This window comes from Stegostoma tigrinum, chromosome 18, assembly GCF_030684315.1.
Source record: "Stegostoma tigrinum isolate sSteTig4 chromosome 18, sSteTig4.hap1, whole genome shotgun sequence".
In the NCBI taxonomy this organism is placed as follows: Eukaryota; Metazoa; Chordata; class Chondrichthyes; order Orectolobiformes; family Stegostomatidae; genus Stegostoma; species Stegostoma tigrinum.
In genome coordinates, this window is record NC_081371.1 from 25,038,224 (window position 1) to 25,058,652 (window position 20,429).

The 20,429-nt window shown below is 44.6% G+C and overlaps 1 protein-coding gene across 4 annotated transcripts in view; it reads left to right on the top strand.

Annotated features, from left to right (window-relative positions):
* b4galnt3b (beta-1,4-N-acetyl-galactosaminyl transferase 3b) overlaps positions 1–2,864 on the top strand; it is a 174,587-nt gene extending 171,723 nt beyond the window's left edge. For all 4 annotated transcript variants that reach the window (XM_048549108.2, XM_048549110.2, XM_048549107.2 and 1 more), the window contains one exon: positions 898–2,864. In XM_048549108.2, coding sequence (XP_048405065.1) covers positions 898–1,006 — 109 coding nt within the window. In that variant the 3' untranslated portion in view covers positions 1,007–2,864. The remainder of the gene's footprint in view (positions 1–897) is intronic.
* Positions 2,865–20,429: the final 17,565 nt, after the last annotated feature.

The following is a 20,429-nucleotide window of genomic DNA, read 5'->3' on the forward strand; positions in this document are numbered from 1 at the left end:
TATTTCATGTTTTGTTTTATTTTCAATTCAATTAAAATTGTTCATTTTAAATCTGAGATTAATAGGTTTCTGTTAACCAAATATATTAAGGAGTATGGAACAAAAGCCAGGATGGGATTTGGAACACAAATTGGCCATGATCTCATTGGATGGTGGACAGGTTTGAGGACTCAATGACCTGTCCCTATGCCTACGAAAACTGAGCAAGCTAATGTCAGACTGGGTCATTTAATGTGGGAATTGTAGTAGGTCATTTTATTGATCCTCTGCTACAGTGTCCACAAACATATTTTCAGTAATAGATATTGAGTCGTAATCAGGAAAAGAATACCTAGTTGTGTTTTCTCTTCAGAAGCAGGGATGCAAGTATCAAATTATGCTAATTCAAAGTGGTGACCCCAAACATCAGTGATGAAGCCTAGGAGCTGCTTAATCTGTATTACTGAACCCTACTCAATAAATATTCAGTGGAAGCTAAAAGCTGTACCTTTTAGTATCATCAAAAAGAAATCTCTTGCAAACGTCTAACCCTTTCTCGAATATCTACTTGAAATCAAAGAGAGGGGAAGAGAGAATGGGATTGGCTGGCATTTTATTTTCATGAATGTAAACTTATTTAATCAGTTTAAAAATGTTTGTTGTTTTACGTTCTGCCCAGCTTTTATTATCATCTTCCTTCATCTGGGAAGAACCTCTTCAGTAATTTCTGCTGCTTCTCTAATTATTAATCGGGTGTGGGTTTGCTGTTATTGTTGTTTTGGTTTTTTGTTTAATAAGTATCATATATGTTTGGAAACACAATTTTAGCAAAACAACTGCACTCAGTAAAATAAAAAAAAAATCAGCTTATGTGATTTTTGAAAGCTTTAAGTGATGTTTATCCTTTATTATTCATAGGATTTTCCAGGCTGGGTTGGAAGTGGAAAGATTATACATGAGAAACTTCTTTCATTTCTACCACTCCAAGCGTGGAATGTGGAATAGGAAGCAAGTAAAGACGACGTAGTTACAGTGACCACAGGAAGTCTGGCTAGCATGCACTTTATCCAGTCAGGATCAAATTACCCCTGTCCAAAAACAAGTGGAGTACAGTGCTGTCTTAGGCACAATGTATCTGAAAACAATGGAATTGCTGCTGTGATAACTCAGGCTAATAATAGACAAAGGTTTTGTGATCTTCAACCCAGGAAAAATATTGCAAAGAGCCTCTCTCTGTACATAAGTTTGTAAGTGGTGAAAAAAAACTCAACAAAATAGTTTCTATTTTTTTATTCAAAGAACTACTAGGATTCTGATATGTTTGGGGCTAAAATGAAGAGTTATGCAATGGAACAATAAAGCAAAAATATAGATTGACATTTTTCATTAGAGACAATATGTAAAACTAAGACAATAGTTCTATTTTTGGGGTTGTGCTGTGCTAGTATCTTACCCACAGTATAATCCTGATATTCACAGGGTTACACAGATACATGATTTGGTTTTCACTCACCCAAAAACATTCATGGGTCTACCAAGTTGATGATTTTTATTGTCATAGATTAAAAACTTGCTAATACCTTGGAAGTTATGTCTTTCAATGGAATTAATTAAAATGTTATGCATATTTGTAACCATTTCAGTTTGGGAAGGGGAATTTAATTGTCATATTTTAATGTTGAAATACTATGGGAAATACTTAAAAGAAACAAAGTCAAATTCATTCTGTTTAATCAGCTATATTACCAGCTCAGTTGGCAAGGTCAAGCATGTGATTTTTCTCCATCTGTGTATATTTTCAGGATAACATTATTGCTACTATTTCCATTTTTAACACTTTGAAGAGTTTACACACGTATATATTTAGTGAACACAGTATATTTTTTTCTAATAGTAATAGGGCTACATTTATGCCTCAGAATTTCTAGGCATGGTTGTGCATGACAACTAATTTACATAGCTGTGATTTAGTTTTGTTTTAGATGCAGGATCATCTTTGAGTAAACTTACATAGACTACAATGAAGGGAATTCAACTGTTCTTTTAACATAGGGCCATGGAATTAAATGATTCAACATTGGTGTAATGTTTCACTTTTCAGCAGATTTATTTCTGAGTTATAATACTAAAAATATTTCTGACAGGACAGTTGGTTAAGTTGTACTTTGATGCCGACTGTGTGCACACAAAAATCTCCTTTAATTCTCCTCTACAGGTGCAGCTTTACACTTTAAACACAAAGTAACTGTGCACCTATACTTTTACTTGAGTATGCAGAATACACAGGTATTTTGCTGCCCTGTGTTTGTAACCAAGTACCTCAATTACGAGTCTTAAATGAAAGCTCATCAGAAAATTCATCAGAGTTTATTTTTCTATGAAGATAGATATGGGAAAGTTAGGTACTTTTCAAACACGCTTTGGGTACTTAAGCAAAAACAGTAAGTTCTGAAAACACTTAGCACATCTGGCAGTCTCTGTGGAAAAAGAAATCAAATTAATATTTTGCGTCAGTTGTGTTCTCAAGGAAAGACACATTTGACTTAGCCCTGATTCTGTCTCTGCAGTACTGCCAGACATAGTGAAAATTTCCAGAACTTCCTGATTTTATTTCAGATTCCCAGCATCCATGTGGTTTGCTTTTATTTTGGGTACTTAAATAAGCAAGGAAACCAACAAGAAACATAAGTGATCTCAAGATACTTTTGATCATGGTTCTTTCCAAGGGTGTAGACCTTTGTCTTACTGTAGAATTCGTTTCTAACTGTACCTGTACAGTGTAGATGTTGACTTTAGTGATGCTGGGATGAAGGGTTAATGATTTCTATGAAATTGCTAAGTTGTGTATAATCATGATTTTTGGAAATAAAAGTTTTGTTTTGAAACAGAGTATGTTAGTTTTTATTTTCACCCTCTTTTCAAATACTGACTACGGATTGGTGATTACTTACCGTATTAGTTGCAGGAAGAAGTTGGTATTGCCACTGTCTAGTGAAACCTTTCTGAAAGCATGAAATTAAAACACATTGCTAATCACTGAGATCAGAGTAACTTTTAGTCATCTAACTCATGACTCCTTTCAATTATCTTCTGCCATTTACTGTCGCATTTTGCAACTATAGTGTTTTCTTTATGTTGATGAGAACGTTAATGAGTACCAAAGTGCTGGAACTGATTCCAACATGTTACATACAGGCAGCCACTCCTGTTGGCTGCTCGGAATAATTAAAGGAGAAAGCTTGGGGGTTAAACAAAATGGCATTCCAGTAGAATGAATGCGCTATCAGTTTCTGTCAAAGACACTTCGTTTATGACAGTACAGCATTTTCAGGGCTTGTATGGCTGTATTGAATGAAATCCTCACCACCCCCCACCCAGCCCAATCTGATGTGCAGGAAGGAATGAGTTGATATTCTGCAGAGCACGACTAGAGATAATCAGGAAATTATTAGTGCACAGTCAACAAGATGGAGAAAGTAAATTGGAATTGCTAGCCCTGATTTCCTTTGTTAAATAATACCTATACCTCTGGACTGAAAGCCTAAATCATGAAGTGACAGAATGGGAAACCTTTGCGCAGGAAGATATGAAACTTCATATTAAAGAAGCAGCAGAGTTCATGCATAAGTGCCAGTTTATCTTTTATGGTAACTTTGGTGCGAGTGGACATGCCGTAGGTTCAAATTCATGCCAGGACTGGAAGAAAAGCTGTGGGTGATGCTAGTATGGCTCAGCTTATGGCAGATTCCAACTTACCTGACAAGATAGTGGCATGTTTCTCTTTAAACCACTGAAGTCCTTTTGATGGTGCTATTTCTATCATTGTATGCAATTATAAACGAGAGATGAGGATATGTTTAATTTAGAATGGTAAGGAATTTAAAGGAAAACCTGAGGTAATCGTGTTCCCAAAGATTACCATTTTGTTCTTCTTAGTGGAAGAAATCACAGAAGAGAGGAAGCAATGTTCAATTAACCTCAGTCAGTCACTAGAATGTATCAAGTAGAAAATATACTGCAGCGACTGGTGCTGGCAGAGGTAAATACTGAGGGCTGTATACTGAGGATCCCTATTCAATCAAACTGCCCCTTCCTGGATGCTGTCAAGCTTCTTCAGTGCTGTTCCAACTGCAACCATCCAGGTGAATATTCAAATACATGTAGATAAAGGAAATTAGATCATGATGTATGACAATATATTCTGTCCTTGCTTTCTAGATGCAGTATAATATGGATGGTCAGTCATGACTCTCCTGGTGTTTACTCAGCACAGTTCAGTATAGACCCGCCCAAGCGTATAGCCACCAGCTTCCCTATTGTTGCCTGCGGCCCATGAACCACATCACACTCTGCCACACTAGTCTTTGAGCTACACGTTCATTTCTCTACTTTTATGCCACATTGTGTACAGCCCAGGTATAAATCCAGACATTACGATCTTTGAGATTCTGCTATCTATTTTAATGTCTAGTTCCTCATACTTTCCATGCAGAAGCTGTTTCCTAGTACACCCTAGAGATAATGGGAACTGCAGATGCTGGAGAATTCCAAGATAACAAAATGTGAGGCTGGATGAACACAGCAGGCCAAGCAGCATCTCAGGAGCACAAAAGCTGACGTTTCGGGCCTAGACCCTTCATCAGAGAGGGGGATGGGGAGAGGGGTCTGGAATAAATAGGGAGAGAGGGGGAGGTGGACCGAAGATGGAGAGAAAAGAAGATAGGTGGAGAGAGTATAGGTGGGGAGGTAGGGAGGGGATAGGTCAGTCCAGGGAAGACGGACAGGTCAAGGAGGTGGGATGAGGTTAGTAGGTAGCTGGGGGTGCGGCTTGGGGTGGGAGGAAGAGATGGGTGAGAGGAAGAACCGGTTAGGGAGGCAGAGACAGGTTAGACTGGTTTTGGGATGCAGTGGGTGGGGGGGAAGAGCTGGGCTGGTTGTGTGGTGCAGTGGGGGGAGGGGACGAACTGGGCTGGTTTAGGGATGCAGTAGGGGAAGGGGAGATTTTGAAACTGGTGAAGTCCACATTGATACCATTAGGCTGCAGGGTTCCCAGGCGGAATATGAGTTGCTGTTCCTGCAACCTTCGGGTGGCATCATTGTGGCAGTGCAGGAGGCCCATGATGGACATGTCATCTAGAGAATGGGAGGGTGAGTGGAAATGGTTTGCGACTGGGAGGTGCAGTTGTTTGTTGCGAACTGAGCGGAGGTGTTCTGCAAAGCGGTCCCCAAGCCTCCGCTTGGTTTCCCCAATGTCGAGGAAGCCGCACCGGGTACAGTGGATGCAGTATACCACATTGGCAGATGTGCAGGTGAACCTCTGCTTAATGTGGAATGTCGTCTTGGGGCCTGGGATAGGGGTGAGGGAGGAGGTGTGGGGACAAGTGTAGCATTTCCTGCGGTTGCAGGGGAAGGTGCCGGGTGTGGAGGGGTTGGAGGGCAGTGTGGAGCGAACAAGGGAGTCACGGAGAGAGTGGTCTCTCCGGAAAGCAGACAGGGGAGGGGATGGAAAAATGTCTTGGGTGGTGGGGTCGGATTGTAAATGGCGGAAGTGTCGGAGGATGATGCGTTGTATCCGGAGGTTGGTGGGGTGGTGTGTGAGAACGAGGGTGATCCTCTTAGGGCGGTTGTGGCGGGGGCGGGGTGTGAGGGATGTGTTGCGGGAAATACGGGAGACGCGGTCAGGGGCGTTCTCGATCACTGTGGGGGGAAAGTTGCGGTCCTTAAAGAACTTGGACATCTGGGATGTGCGGGAGTGGAATGTCTTATCGTGGGAGCAGATGCGGCGGAGGTGGAGGAATTGGGAATAGGGGATGGAATTTTTGCAGGAGGGTGGGTGGGAGGAGGTGTATTCTAGGTAGCTGTGGGAGTCGGTGGGCTTGAAATGGACATCAGTTACAAGCTGGTTGCCTGAGATGGAGACTGAGAGGTCCAGGAAGGTTGGGGATGTGCTGGAGATGGCCCAGGTGAACTGAAGGTTGGGGTGGAAGGTGTTTGTGAAGTGGATGAACTGTTCGAGCTCCTCTGGGGAGCAAGAGGCGGCGCCGATACAGTCATCAATGTACCGGAGGAAGAGGTGGGGTTTGGGGCCTGTGTAGGTGCGGAAGAGGGACTGTTCCACGTAACCTACAAAGAGGCAGGCATAGCTGGGGCCCATGCGGGTGCCCATGGCCACCCCCTTAGTCTGTAGGAAGTGGGAGGAGTCAAAAGAGAAGTTGTTGAGTGTGAGGACGAGTTCAGCTAGGCGGATGAGAGTGTCGGTGGAGGGGGACTGGTCGGGTTTGCGGGACAGGAAGAAGCGGAGGGCCTTGAGGCCATCTCCATGCGGAATGCAGGTGTGCAGGGACTGGACGTCCATGGTGAATATGAGGTGTTGGGGGCCAGGGAATTGGAAGTCCTGGAGGAGGTGGAGGGCATGGGTGGTGTCACGGACGTAGGTGGGGAGTTCCTGGACCAAAGGGGAGAAAATGGAGTCCACATAGGTGGAGATGAGTTCGGTGGGGCAGGAGCAGGCTGAGACGATGGGTCGACCAGGGCAGGCAGGTTTGTGGATTTTGGGAAGGAGATAGAAACGTGCCGTGCGGGGTTGGGGAACAATGAGGTTGGAGGCTGTGGGTGGGAGGTCCCCTGAGGTGATGAGGTCGTGAATGGTGTTGGAAATGATGGTTTGGTGCTCGGGTGTGGGGTCATGATCGAGGAGGCGGTAGGAGGTGGTGTCGGAGAGTTGGCGTCTGGCCTCGGCGATGTAGAGGTCAGTGCGCCATACTACCACTGCGCCACCCTTGTGTGCGGGTTTGATGGTGAGGTTGGGGTTGGAGCGGAGGGCTGCCCGTTCTGCGGGGGAGAGTTTGGAGTGGGTGAGAGGGGTGGAGAGGTTGAGGCAGTTAATGTCTCGACGGCAGTTGGAGATGAAGAGGTCGAGGGAGGGTAGGAGGCCTGGGGGTGGTGTCCAGGATGAGGACTTGTGTTGGAAGCGGGTGAAGGGGTCAGTGGAAGGAGGGTTAGGTTCCCGGTTGAAGAAGTAGGCATGGAGGCGAAGACGGCGGAAAAACTGCTCTGTGTCCAACCGTGACTGGTATTCGTTGATGTGTGGTTGTAGGGGGACAAAGGTGAGCCCCTTGCTAAGGACTGACCGTTCGTCCTCAGTCAATGGGAGGTCTGGGGGGATGGTGAAGATGCGGCAGGGTACTGCATCCACTGTACCCGGTGCGGCTTCCTCTACATTGGGGAAACCAAGCGGAGCCTTGGGGACCGCTTTGCAGAACACCTCCGCTCAGTTCGCAACAAACAACTGCACCTCCCAGTCGCAAACCATTTCCACTCCCCCTCCCATTCTCTAGATGACATGTCCATCATGGGCCTCCTGCACTGCCACAATGATGCCACCCGACGGTTGCAGGAACAGCAACTCATATTCCGCCTGGGAACCCTGCAGCCATATGGTATCAATGTGGACTTCACCAGTTTCAAAATCTCCCCTTCCCCTACTGCATCCCTAAACCAGCCCAGTTCGTCCCCTCCCCCCACTGCACCACACAACCAGCCCAGCTCTTCCCCCCCACCCACTGCATCCCAAAACCAGTCTAACCTGTCTCTGCCTCCCTAACCGGTTCTTCCTCTCACCCATCCCTTCCTCCCACCCCAAGCCGCACCCCCAGCTACCCACTAACCTCATCCCACCTCCTTGACCTGTCCGTCTTCCCTGGACTGACCTATCCCCTCCCTACCTCCCCACCTATACTCTCTCCACCTATCTTCTTTACTCTCCATCTTCGGTCCGCCTCCTCCTCTCTCCCTATTTATTCCAGACCCCTCTCCCCATCCCCCTCTCTGATGAAGGGTCTAGGCCCGAAACGTCAGCTTTTGTGCTCCTGAGATGCTGCTTGGCCTGCTGTGTTCATCCAGCCTCACATTTTGTTATCCTAGTACACCCTGTACTGTTGGCAATTACTATGACCACAATTCCTGGATCCCACCCCACCCACTGCAAGTTCCTTTCTAGCCCTGAACAGATGTTCCAAACCCAGACATTGAACAGGTTGCAGTTTGCTATTGACAATGTGTCAAGTTCCCAAACTTCCTTGTTGCTTTCCCCATCACCCACAACTTGTACCGTGGTGCTATGATCAGTTTGCACATCCATCCTATAGCTCCTGTTCTCATCCAAGCTTGCTGAAAGAGAACCTCAAACCTCCTAGACAATTGTGGAAGCTGAGGCTCCTGTATCCCTGCTGTCCAGTTCTCTCTACCAGCCCCACTCTCAGTCAATGTTCCGTCTAAACTTTGTGACCTGCAGCCACTTGGCAATTCCCCCCAAAGTGACATGGTGTGTCTGACTTATTGGCCTCCATTTGTGAAAGCTGCTGCCACTCGTGGATTTTGGAGGTCTGCACAGCAGAGTAAAAAGAATCAGGGGAAGCATAGTTCACAGCTGTAGCCTCCTCTCACGGACCACTGAACAAAATGCAAAACCCTTCCCTAATTGGTGTAACTGCATGCTCGTAGAAAGATACCAGGTAAATTTATCTCACACGTGTAGTATAGCCTCCAGCCCACAAATTCTGAGCTGAAGCTGCTCAAACTTCAAGCACTTCCTGCAGACATGTTTGTTCTGGATTGCAAACATTCCCAGGGGCACTCACATGCTGCAGACTTGACACATCATCTGTCCTGTTTTCCTTCAGGAACTTTAATTAGTTATGCAATTATATTCAGTTAAATATGCTTTTCTGTATTTTATTAACTTTACCACCATTTAGTATTAAAGTTAACCATTTACCGGAGACTCTCGGAAATTATATTTTCTGTGGTAGAGATGGTCCGCAAGTCGAAGTATTTAGTTATCTGGGATTAGAAAACAAGGTGGCAACAAATTGGTGGGAAAGAGATCCAGAATTGCTAAGAGAATAACAATGATTTTAGTGGATTAATTGAGTAGTGGGAAGATACTCAAAAGATTTGGAACAGACTGGGGTTGCCATTTGTTCAACATGGGGAACAAACAAATACACCACACCATAAACTCTTTTTGACTCCAATCCATGTAAAATAATGGAACTGATTATCAGGCATAAATGGTGAGGATGACTATACATCAATAATCCAGTTAAAACAATGGCAAAGTAATTATGATCCTTTACTTAAGAATGTAGCAAGCCTGTGGAACTGTGGAGGACCAATGAGGTAGTGTGTGTCAGCTTATAAATTTAGGTTAGATTCCCTACAGTGTGGAAACAGGCCCTTCAGCCCAACAAGTCCACACCGCCCCTTGAAACATCCCACCCAGACTCAGGCCCAGACCCATCCCCCTATAACCCACACACCCCTGAACACTACAGGCAATTTAGCACGGCCAATCCACCCATCCTGCACATCTTTGGACTGTGGGAGGAAACCGGAGCACCAGGAGGAAACCCACACAGACGCGGGGAGAATGTACAAACTCCACACAGACAGTTGCCCGAGGCTGGAATTGAACCTGGGCCCCTGGTGCTGTGAGGCTACAGAGCTAACCGCTGAGCCACCATGCCGCCCACAAAACTAAGCTTCAGAAATCAATAAGAAACTGCCAGAGAGGAAATACAGTTGTTAAGGGTGGCTCGTTTAGAGGAATTATGTCAGGATGAGAGTAAGTATTTAATAGAACATCTCAAGCCTAGAGTCACTAATGTTTCTAATGTAGAAATTTGAAGTGGTTAAATTAAAGATTAAAAATGTGAGTGGGCAAAACAGTGCATGTGGATTTTTATTGAGGCAATTGTTGTATGAGCCAATCTGATGGCCATACTGGACCAGTCAGATCTTGGAGGGAAATTTGGCATGATAGATCATAAGTTCTGTTTTTTTAGTTTGGTTACTGTGGTACGTAGTTACCGAATATTCTTACACAAGGCTGCCAAAGTCCCCTTAACAAAAGAACACAAGTTTATAAAGAAATTTTAAAAAACAAATAAAAAGACAGCTCAGAAAAATCTTAACACGAACAGCAAAGGCGAAAATAGAATGTTTTTCCCAACAATATCCTTTACAGATACTCAAACCGAATAAATATCATTCCTCTCTTTGGGATTTCCTACTGAATTGCACCCTTTCCAGTTTTGATGACCTAGAGACTTCTTTAAAGTGTTGACAACCTGGACTTGTTTGCGCTCACAATCGGCAGACTTTTACTAAATTAAGACAACAATGAGCTTTCTATCAGCTTAAAAACTCCCAGTCTTGCTGTCTCCAGAAAGGAACTTGCCAGTTTGCCAATATGAAATTATTTCTCCAAACTTAAACCTGATTCTGGCTCTGCCCACTTGTTTCTGAATGGCCATATAACTCATTATTGTAGACATTCCTCAAATTACCTCCCAGACTGTGGCATTTAATTTAATTCACATTGGAAACTGAATTTTCAGTTCACTTCTAAATTATTCTCTGACTTCATTCAAACAGAGGGCCCATATTCAACTGAAACTGAAATCTATTTCATCCTGACTTTAAAATCTAGAAATCTCAAATGATAATATAAAACTTTATCACAGTGTAAAGTGCGACACATAGGAAGCAAATTGTATGGTTTTTATTCTATTAAATGCTGTTGAAATTTCTAAGAATGATGCTAAAAGAGACTATACTATCTTTATATATTTTAGTGTTAGACGTGTCAAACCACTACAGAACAGCAATGGAAATTCAATAGGACTACAATAAGTAAAATAATTAATTCAGAAGAGTGAGTATTCATAATGCTCTGGCCAGATTAGACTTGAAAATTGTCGACAGTTCTCATCACCAAGTAACAAGGTAGACATTAAAGCTTTGAAGGAGTCGAAAATATAAAAGAGGAGACAGTTGACTTTTCAACACAGAAAGTAGGTACTTGAAAAGTGGTTCAGCAAAAACCCATGAAAGGCAAAACCAGAGTTTTACATTAAACTCAGAATGGAACTGAGGTGGAAACTTTCAAACTCGAGACAGGTATATTTTTAGAATTCTTTGGGAAAGGATAATTAGCAGGTTAAGTAAATTTTCGTGTGGTGCAGTAGAAGCAGTAGCCCTGGAATAATTGAAGAAATAATTACGTGTTAAAATGTCACGAGAAGGATCATGGTATTTCTGATTGAAAAAATTGATGGCCAAGTTGACTTGAACGTCTGCAAGAATCCTTTGATTTTGTAAGCCGTGTTAAACATTTAATCGACAGCCATCTAGTGGGCAAAAGCAGGATTGCAAGCTTATCGGGGCATTCAATGTTGAATGAAGAGGGAAATGTTGCCCTGTTGAAAGAAAATGCTCTGAAGAGAGGAAGCTAATGCTTTACAGAAGATTTTAAACAGGATTTTCAGTCGCAAACTGAACAATTGGGATATCAGTCATTCTTCAACTAAACTTTCCGTCTGATCCGACAGTAACTAATCCCCGAACGCAGAGATTTATCTACAAACATAGTATTTATGCTGTGTATCTTTCACTTACATTTCAATATGCCATTCTTCAAAAGATCAAGTCAGTATTTTAGCTTTAACTTTCCAACTTATTATTCCATAGCTTAATTCGAGTTGATAGGTAATTTTGATTTTTTTTAGCACCAGAACAAATTTATAAGTATTTAGAGTGTCTTTGGTTTGACATCTCGATCCAATGTGACTGAGTTTCCAGACCTTTTTCTCAAGAAGGAGGATAATCAAAACATGATCACCCAGTACTTTTTCGCAAAGTTTTTAGTTCTAGTGCAATTGGGGGCAAGTGAAGACATTTTTTCTTCATTCATTCATAGGATGAAGGCATTTATTGCCCACCCCTAATGGCCCAGAGGGCAGTTAAGAGTCAATCACATTGCTGTGGGTCTGGAGTCACATGCCGGCCAGGCCAGGTACGGATAGCAGTTTCCCTCCCTAAAGGACATTAGTGAACCAGATGGGTTTTTCCTGACAATTGACAATGGATTCGTGGCCATCATTAGATTCTTAATTCCAGATATTTTATTAAATTCAAATTCCACCATCTGCAGTGGCAGGATTCAATCTCTGCGCCCCAGAACCTTGTCTGAGTTTCAGGATTAACAGTGCAGCAATAATACCAGTAGGCCATTGCCTCCCCTTGATGGAATTAAGATGGAATAAGGCCACTAAAGTATGAATAAAGATAAATGCACAAGCAATGTTACTGAAATAACTGGTGTACTGAATAGTTGTCCAAGTGGTGATAAATGATGCTGGGATACAGAGGCATGTGTGGGCACTCCTCCCTGTGCCAGGGGATGTTGACTTGGTAGTACATGGATATCACACAACTCATATATAATAAACCCAATTTGGGCAACTAATGTGCAGGCAAAAACAATGTGAAGCTGCAAGACAGCCTAGATAATGGCATTATTGAAAAGGCCAGGCACCCTGCTTGTGTGTATGTTAAATCCTCAGGACATTTCTCTATTGCAAAGTACCTGACAGCTCTTGAGTGTTTTGGTGAGCTTGTCACAATATTGCCTTCAGAAATGTAGGTGGGTGCCTTCGTAAACTAGGGCTGCAAGTAGTGTGGATGCAGTTATATCTATGACTCTGCAACATTTTGGGGAAATAAAGGCAGCAGAGAGGCTAAACTTTGTACCATGCCCTCTGTTGAATTGGAACCAAGCACCCCCATGCTCCTTACATGACAATGGCTTATCTCCCAGAGCAGCCAACATGTCAGTATATATGCACGTCCAACGCTGTCATGCATGCTGCCCTGTTGAAATTCTTGTGAGCCCTCTCGCTTGAGTGTGTGTCAGATCACATGATGCGATCCCTTCATTAGTGCTGTTCTTTTACTCTATCCGTCCTCCTGAGACTCCCATTGGCTGAGCAGCAGGCGTTGGGTGCCTAAAAACACAAGCTTGGGCTGAGGTTTTCCATTTTCCAGTCAATGAACGGAGTGCGCTTGTTCTGTGGTGACTAACTCATTGCCCGCAATGAGAAAGGTCTGTCATCCACGAGCTCTCAGGATGCACTGAGCTTCTCAAGTTACAGCAGCCTCACCAGCTTTCCTCTGCTTGTTATGGGTGAGAATCATAGCTAGGGGGAGGTCAAGGTATTCAGAGGCAAGGGTAGGCATGTGGCTGGTACAGGACACCTCCCTTGCAACCCACCTGACTAATTTCTCAACTTGTCACAACTAACACCCTAACCAACCAGTCCAGCCTGTCTCTGCCTCCCTAACTGGTTCTTCCTCTCACCCATCCCTTCCTCCCACCCCAAGCCGCACCTCCATTTCCTACCTACTAACCTCATCCCACCTCCTTGACCTGTCCGTCTTCCCTGGACTGACCTATCCCCTCCCTACCTCCCCACCTATACTCTCCTCTCGAACTATCTTCTTTTCTCTCCATCTTCGGTCCGCCTCCCCCTCTCTCCCTATTTATTCCAGAACCCTCACCCATCCCCCTCTCTGATGAAGGGTCTAGGCCCGAAACGTCAGCTTTTGTGCTCCTGAGATGCTGCTGAGCCTGCTGTGTTCATCCAGCCTCACATTTTATTATCCCATTCAAACCCTATGGCTTACCTGCCTCTGCTACTTACCCCATATGAACATAAACACCTCACCCCTAATCACCCACCTACTTGTCCATTTACTGATTCACCCCCTTGGCTGTTTGCTAATGTACTAAATGGACTTTTAAATGTATCAGCCAGTTACAGCAGCTAGGGTCATTAAAACAGGGTGTGTTTAATCCTCTGTGACTACACAGCTCTGATGGGGTTTCACCTTGGACACTGCATTATACATTTCTGTGAAGGCTGCTCTAGGAAGCCTCTCAGTAGAAGTGAGCAGCAGCATCAATTTGTGGGGATTTATGAGACCAGCAATAATCTGACAATCTTTGTCACTGCTTGTTAAATCCAGCCCAATGAATAAACCAAAAATTTTCCGCTTTCCTGGGTGTCTAAGAAATCCCTATAAAGCAGAGATAATTAATGACAGAATTTACATTTAGAATCATTATTTTTTATCCACTGTAATAAAGTCAATAAATTTTAGGTAGTTGTTTAAAATATATTTTTCAGTGGAAGTATTTGCTGTGATTTTTCTATGCATGTTGGCCTTCTGAAGGCGTCTGGAGTACTGAGTACAGACTCCTCCTTTCTTTATCTCAGTCAGTTTCTTCACTTTATCCTACTGTTAAGGTTCCTGTTGACAGTACCACTGAATATGTTAAATCCCAGAATAAAACCTAAACTGATTCTGTATAAATTTTATAATAGTGTGGTGGTTGGTCACTAAATATGGTCATACAGGCTGCAGAGTTACTTTAACAACAGAAGTTTACTTTATACAATTGTAGAAATAATTTTTTAACAAAAGCAAGCTAACTAAAAATAGAACACAGAACAATCTTAAAACATGCAGCAAAGCGCAGTTTCACACTGATTCCTAGCACTATATATTATGGAGACTCAAAGCTGTAAAATTACTCCCTTATATCCAAACCTTAAATTTCTACTTAAAGTTATCCTCTCCCATTTCTATCCATTCAACTTTGGAGTCTTCTTACATTAATTCACACAAAACTGAGAGCTTAAACATTCTCAGCTTTAATAACTTTCAGATTTTTAACCAAACATGCTGGTTTCAAATTTCACAAATTAAACCTTTTGTTAAGTTTTTCCTGAACTGTTTTATTCCTCCCTTCTAGAAGAGAAACTATGTTTGTTTCTCACTCCAGTTAGGTCTCTGTCCATCCTAGAAATTTACTAAACTCAGTCCATACTAAAGTCAAGATAATAAAACGTGAGGCTGGATGAACATAGCAGGCTCAGCAGCATCTCAGGAGCACAAAAGCTGACGTTTCGGGCCTGGACCCTTCATCAGAGAGGGGGATGGGGTGAGGGTTCTGGAATAAATAGGGAGAGAGGGGGAGGCGGACCGAAGATGGAGAGAAAAGAAGATAGGTGGAGAGAGTATAGGTGGGGAGGTAGGGAGGGGATAGGTCAGTCCAGGGAAGACGGACAGGTCAAGGAGGTGGGATGAGGTTAGTAGGTAGGAGATGGGGGTGCAGCTTGGGGTGGGAGGAAGGGATGGGTGAGAGGAAGAACAGGTTAGGGAGGCAGAGACAGGTTGGACTGGTTTTGGGATGCAGTGGGTGGAGGGGAAGAGCTGGGCTGGTTGTGTGGTGCAGTGGGGGGAGGGGACGAACTGGGCTGGTTTAGGGATGCGGTGGGAGAAAGGGAGATTTTGAAGCTGGTGGTCCACATTGATACCATTAGGCTGCGGGGTTCCCAAGCGGAATATGAGTTGCTGTTCCTGCAACCTTCGGGTGGCATCATTGTGGCAGTGCAGGAGGCCCATGATGGACATGTCATCTAAAGAATGGGAGGGGGAGTGGAAATGGTTTGCGACTGGGAGGTGCAGTTGTTTGTTGCGAACTGAGCGGAGGTGTTCTGCAAAGCGGTCCCCATGCCTCCGCTTGGTTTCCCCAATGTACAGGAAGCCACACCGGGTACAGTGGATGCAGTATACCACATTGGCAGATGTGCAGGTGAACCTCTGCTTAATGTGGAATGTCATCTTGGGGCCTGGGATAGGGGTGAGGGAGGAGGTGTGGGGGCAAGTGTAGCATTTCCTGCGGTTGCAGGGGAAGGTGCCGGATGTGGTGGGGTTGGAGGGCAGTGTGGAGCGAACAAGGGAGTCACGGAGAGAGTGGTCTCTCCAGAAAGCAGACAGGGGAGGGGATGGAAAAATGTCTTGGGGGGGGTCGGATTGTAGATGGCGGAAGCGTGGGAGGATGATGCTTTGTATCCGGAGGTTGGAAGGGTGGTGTGTGAGAACGAGGGAGATCCTCTTTGGGCGGTTGTGGCGGGGGCGGGGTGTGAGGGATGTGTAGCAGGAAATGCGGGAGACACGGTCAAGGGCGTTCTCGATCGCTGTGGGGGGAAAGTTGTGGTCCTTGAAGAACTTGGACATCTGGGATGTGCGGGAGTGGAATGTCTTATCCTGGGAGCAGATGCGGCGGAGGCGGAGGAATTGGGAATAGGGGATGGAATTTTTGCAGGAGGGTGGGTGGGAGGAGGTGTATTCTAGGTAGCTGTGGGAGTCGGTGGGCTTGAAATGAACATCAGTTACAAGCTGGTTGCCTGAGATGGAGACTGAGAGATCCAGAAAGGTGAGGGATGTGCTGGAGATGGCCCAGGTGAACTGAAGGTTGAGGTGGAAGGTGTTGGTGAAGTGGATGAACTGTTCGAGCTCCTCTGGGGAGCAAGAGGTGGCGCCGACACTGTCATCAATGTAACAGAGGAAGAGGTGGGGTTTGGGGCCTGAGTCAGTGCGGAAGAGGGACTGTTCCACGTAACCTACAAAGAGGCAGGCATAGCTGGGGCCCATGCGGGTGCCCATGGCCACCCCCTTAGTGTGTAGGAAGTGGGACTTCACCAGCTTCAAAATCTCCCTTTCCCCCACCGCATCCCTAAACCAGCCCAGTTCGATCCCTCCCCCCACTGCACCACACAACCAGCCTAGCTCTTCCCCTCTACCCACTGCATCCCAAAACCAGTCCAACCTGTCTCTGCCTCCCTAACCGGTTCTTCCTCTCACCCATCCCTTCCTCCCACCCCAAGCCGCACCCCCATCTCCTACCTACTAACCTGATCCCACCTCCTTGACCTGTCCGTCTTCCCTGGACTGACCTATCCCCTCCCTACCTCCCCACCTATACTCTCTCCATCTATCTTCTTTTCTCTCCATCTTCGGTCCGCCTCCCCCCTCTCCCTATTTATTCCAGAACCCTCACCCCATCCCCCTCTCTGATGAAGGGTCTAGGCCCAAAACATCAGTTTCCGTGCTCCTGAGATGCTGCTTGGCCTGTGTTCATCCAGCCTCACATTTTATTATCTTGGATTCTCCAGCATCTGCAGTTCCCATTATCTCCCATACTAAAGTCAATCTTTGATTGTTTTGAATTGAAAACAAGTTAATCTCCTTCAATGTTTACTCTTCTTGTGAATCACCACAATATAAACAATTTTCTATTAACACTCCAGGAATTTGCTCCCTGACATATATTGGATTAAGTCAATGTCTGAAAGAACTGACTAACAAAGTTTTTTTGTTTTAACCAACTCTTCATTAAAATATCCAGCCACCATTAGCACTCATTTAAATCCAAAATTTAAAAGTTATATTTATATGATTCACACACCTTTCAGTGCAATGTTCTCTGTCAGGCTCTGCTATCTTTCATGTCCCTCAGTCACATTGCCCCCATCTCCCTTTACCTCAATTAATTTGGCCTCCTCTATTCTTGGTGCCTTTATCTCATGTATCTTGTATACTCCACCTCTTGTTTTTCCCTAAGGTTATGGTAATTTGTAACCTTTCTTACTGTAGGTGAAGAAGCTGCTTGAAACAGTAGCAGGAGTTAGGGTAAATGGTGGGTGTAGAACACAAAGAATCCTGAAGAATTTCAGAAGCAGCTGATATTCAGTACCACTGAACACAAAAATCAGCTGATTATAATTAACCAACATACTTGCCAATTTTGAAAGAAAATGCCAAATGATTTGCACAGTGCCAAATTCTCCTCATACTCAGTTCCTATGTTCATATATTCTGCACCATTTCTTGGCAATAAAGAATATTATCCAAGCCATGTACATAACTAAAGACTGGAAGGTTGACAGGAAATTAGTTCTTTTTCCGCTAAACACATGACATTTTGTACAAGGGGACAAGTACGTGACCTCTATTCTCTGTCGGTGCTTCTTAATGCTCACTGGAAGGAGCAGGAGAGCCTGCAGGAGCCTTAGCCTTTTCTGTAGTGCAGAGCCAACTTTGGCTGTAAGCACAGATCAGTTTAGGATGCAGCTGACTAAGAAAGTCTGCTACATTCCATTTAAAGCTAATTCTTAGGTCAACTCAATTGTAAGAGGTCAGAAAGTGAATTGTATTAAAGACGAAGTTGATCAAGTTTGTAACATCTGTGATGTTGCCACTTGTTGTGTCACTTGTTTTCTGAATTATTGTATTATATAAATACCAAGGGAGGCAGGCTGATGGAAAATTGTTTCAAAATTCACACTTCAATATATTTATTCCCTGCAGAGCCTAAACTTAAGATGACAAAACTGATTTTATCCAGAAGAACACATCAAATGCAATAGTTAAACACAGCTACTAATTGAAAGCACATTTTATAATCAATAGATGAATTGTATCCTGTACACTTAAACACATTCACCATACAGTGCCTTTTGTGCATTATGGCAAATAAAGTCAAACAAAACAGAATGTGCTGGAGGAACCCAACAGTTCTGGCAGCATCTGTAGAGAGAGTTAATGTTTTGAGTCCTATGACCCTTCCTCAGAACTAAAGAATTCAGACTTACCAAACACCTGCCATATACGGTGAGTAACTATGACTCTCTTAAGGGGGAGTAACTATGACTCCCTAGCTTAAGGCAAAGCGTTTGATAGTATGTCTTAAGCTGTCTTAGTTGCCCACTATGACGTTTTGACGTATTTTTGGCGCATAGTGTGTGTCGTGCCTCCCCGTTGGCCCCGCCGGTAAGCCCAGCAGTCCCGGCTGCTGGGTGACCAAACGACCAGAAAAATTACGAGATGGCCGCGGTCTATATACAGACCAACACTTAAAAAACCAGTATGAGTCTCCAGTTCCACTGGAGCAGTCCAGTAGGGAAGCGTCCCGGATAAACAACCCCCCCGCAGCATCGTCTACAACCGCGAGCTGCGATAAATCATTCGGTTGTACATGCGTAGCATCCGCAACAAGGTCCATCTCGGTCCAGGTCCAGATCGAGACAGCGACATAGAGACATTACCTACTATCATACATGGAGCTGAGTTCGGTCTGACTGGTGCCGGCTCACCCTGTATTGGATGACATAGATAACGTTGAAGAAGGCACCATAAGGGCAGCCCACCCTGCGGTTGAGATAAGCAGTACCACCCAAACCTTCTACAACAAAAATTATCGACACACTGGGCAGAGACAAAAATAACTGAGGCTGGCGAGGAAACATCTGATGCAACTGCCTTCATGGAAGAAGTTGTTATCGAGCCAGTATACGACACTAAGACTTACTCTGTCACTGACACTTGACAGCTCTCCAGTGACAAGTGAGCAAAACCTACCCTCATAAAGCTGGATCAAATAATCCACAATGCCACCAAAGAATTCCTACACCTACCACCTCATACCGCAGACGGAATGCTATACGCTAGCAACAAGAACGGCGGTCTAGGTGTCCCAAAACTGGAAGTGCAAATCCCATCTGCGATTGTTCGCAAACGCGAGGCACTAGACATGTCCAGTGATGTGGTCATTCGGGCCTCCTTTCAATATAAAGGAGAGAGCAACACAGAGACCGCTGCGGGACTGCGCGAGCTCAAGGTCCTCAAGGAAATTGAAAATTTCCAGCCCAGTAGCCGCAGCAGTGGCGAAGGGAAAATCGACCTGATGACCACCATCCAAGACATGATGCCGGCACTCCAGAAGGCAAACGCAGGACGACCAGAACCACCCAATAGGTATGCAGGCTGGAGGGAGTGGGAATTCGAAAAATGGCAAAAACTGGAATGTCAAGGGGCAGGCATCCAGTACTTTAGAGACGACAAGATCTCTAATTCTTGAACGAAGGCTGGAGTACAGCAAAAATCCTCTAGATTTATTAACAGCATGCTCTTGCGGTGTAATCTATACCCGACAAGAACCACATTATCTAGAGGTAGGCCTAACCGAAACAAACTATACCAAAGGTGTGAGATGGCAAACAAAACCATACCACACATCTCAGGATGCTGCCCGTTCGTTAAAAATACACGGATCAAACGCCATAACAAGATCGCTGACCAGTTGCTGAAACATGTCAGTAAGTACGGTTGGACATCGTACGTGGAGCCCAGACTGTTTGACAAAAACGGCTCCCTATGGAAACCCGATCTCATATTTAGAAAAGACCAGAAGATCGCAGTCGTAGATGTCACAGTGCGGTACAAGAATGACAGTAAAGCACTAGAAACAGCATGGCGCGAGAAAGAGGAAAAGTATAAACACCTAAATGCCAAGGTCACGGAATTGACGGGAGGCGTGGTGCCCAGGTACTTTGGCTTCGTGATTTGCCCACGAGGCAAGTGGCTGGATATGAATAACCGCCTCATGAAATTCCTCGGCATCGAGAGATACGACACGTTCGCCCAAAAGACATCAAGACCCACTCTGTCACTGACACGCGAACTCTTACAACTCTTCAGTGACAAGTGAGCAAAAACCGCAAACGGTGCTTTCTCTGACTTGTCTTCCTGTCCATCACTGTTGTTATCCAGGGAGCTCCATCTTTGGTTGGCCTACCTTTCCTGTCTTAGTAATGAGCCCGAGTACCAGAGAGATAACCGACCAGCCTACGGCAGCTGCAGAACCACCTGTTGAAGTGTACAATCCTTCTCACTATTGCTTTCCTGACCTTCTTCCAGAT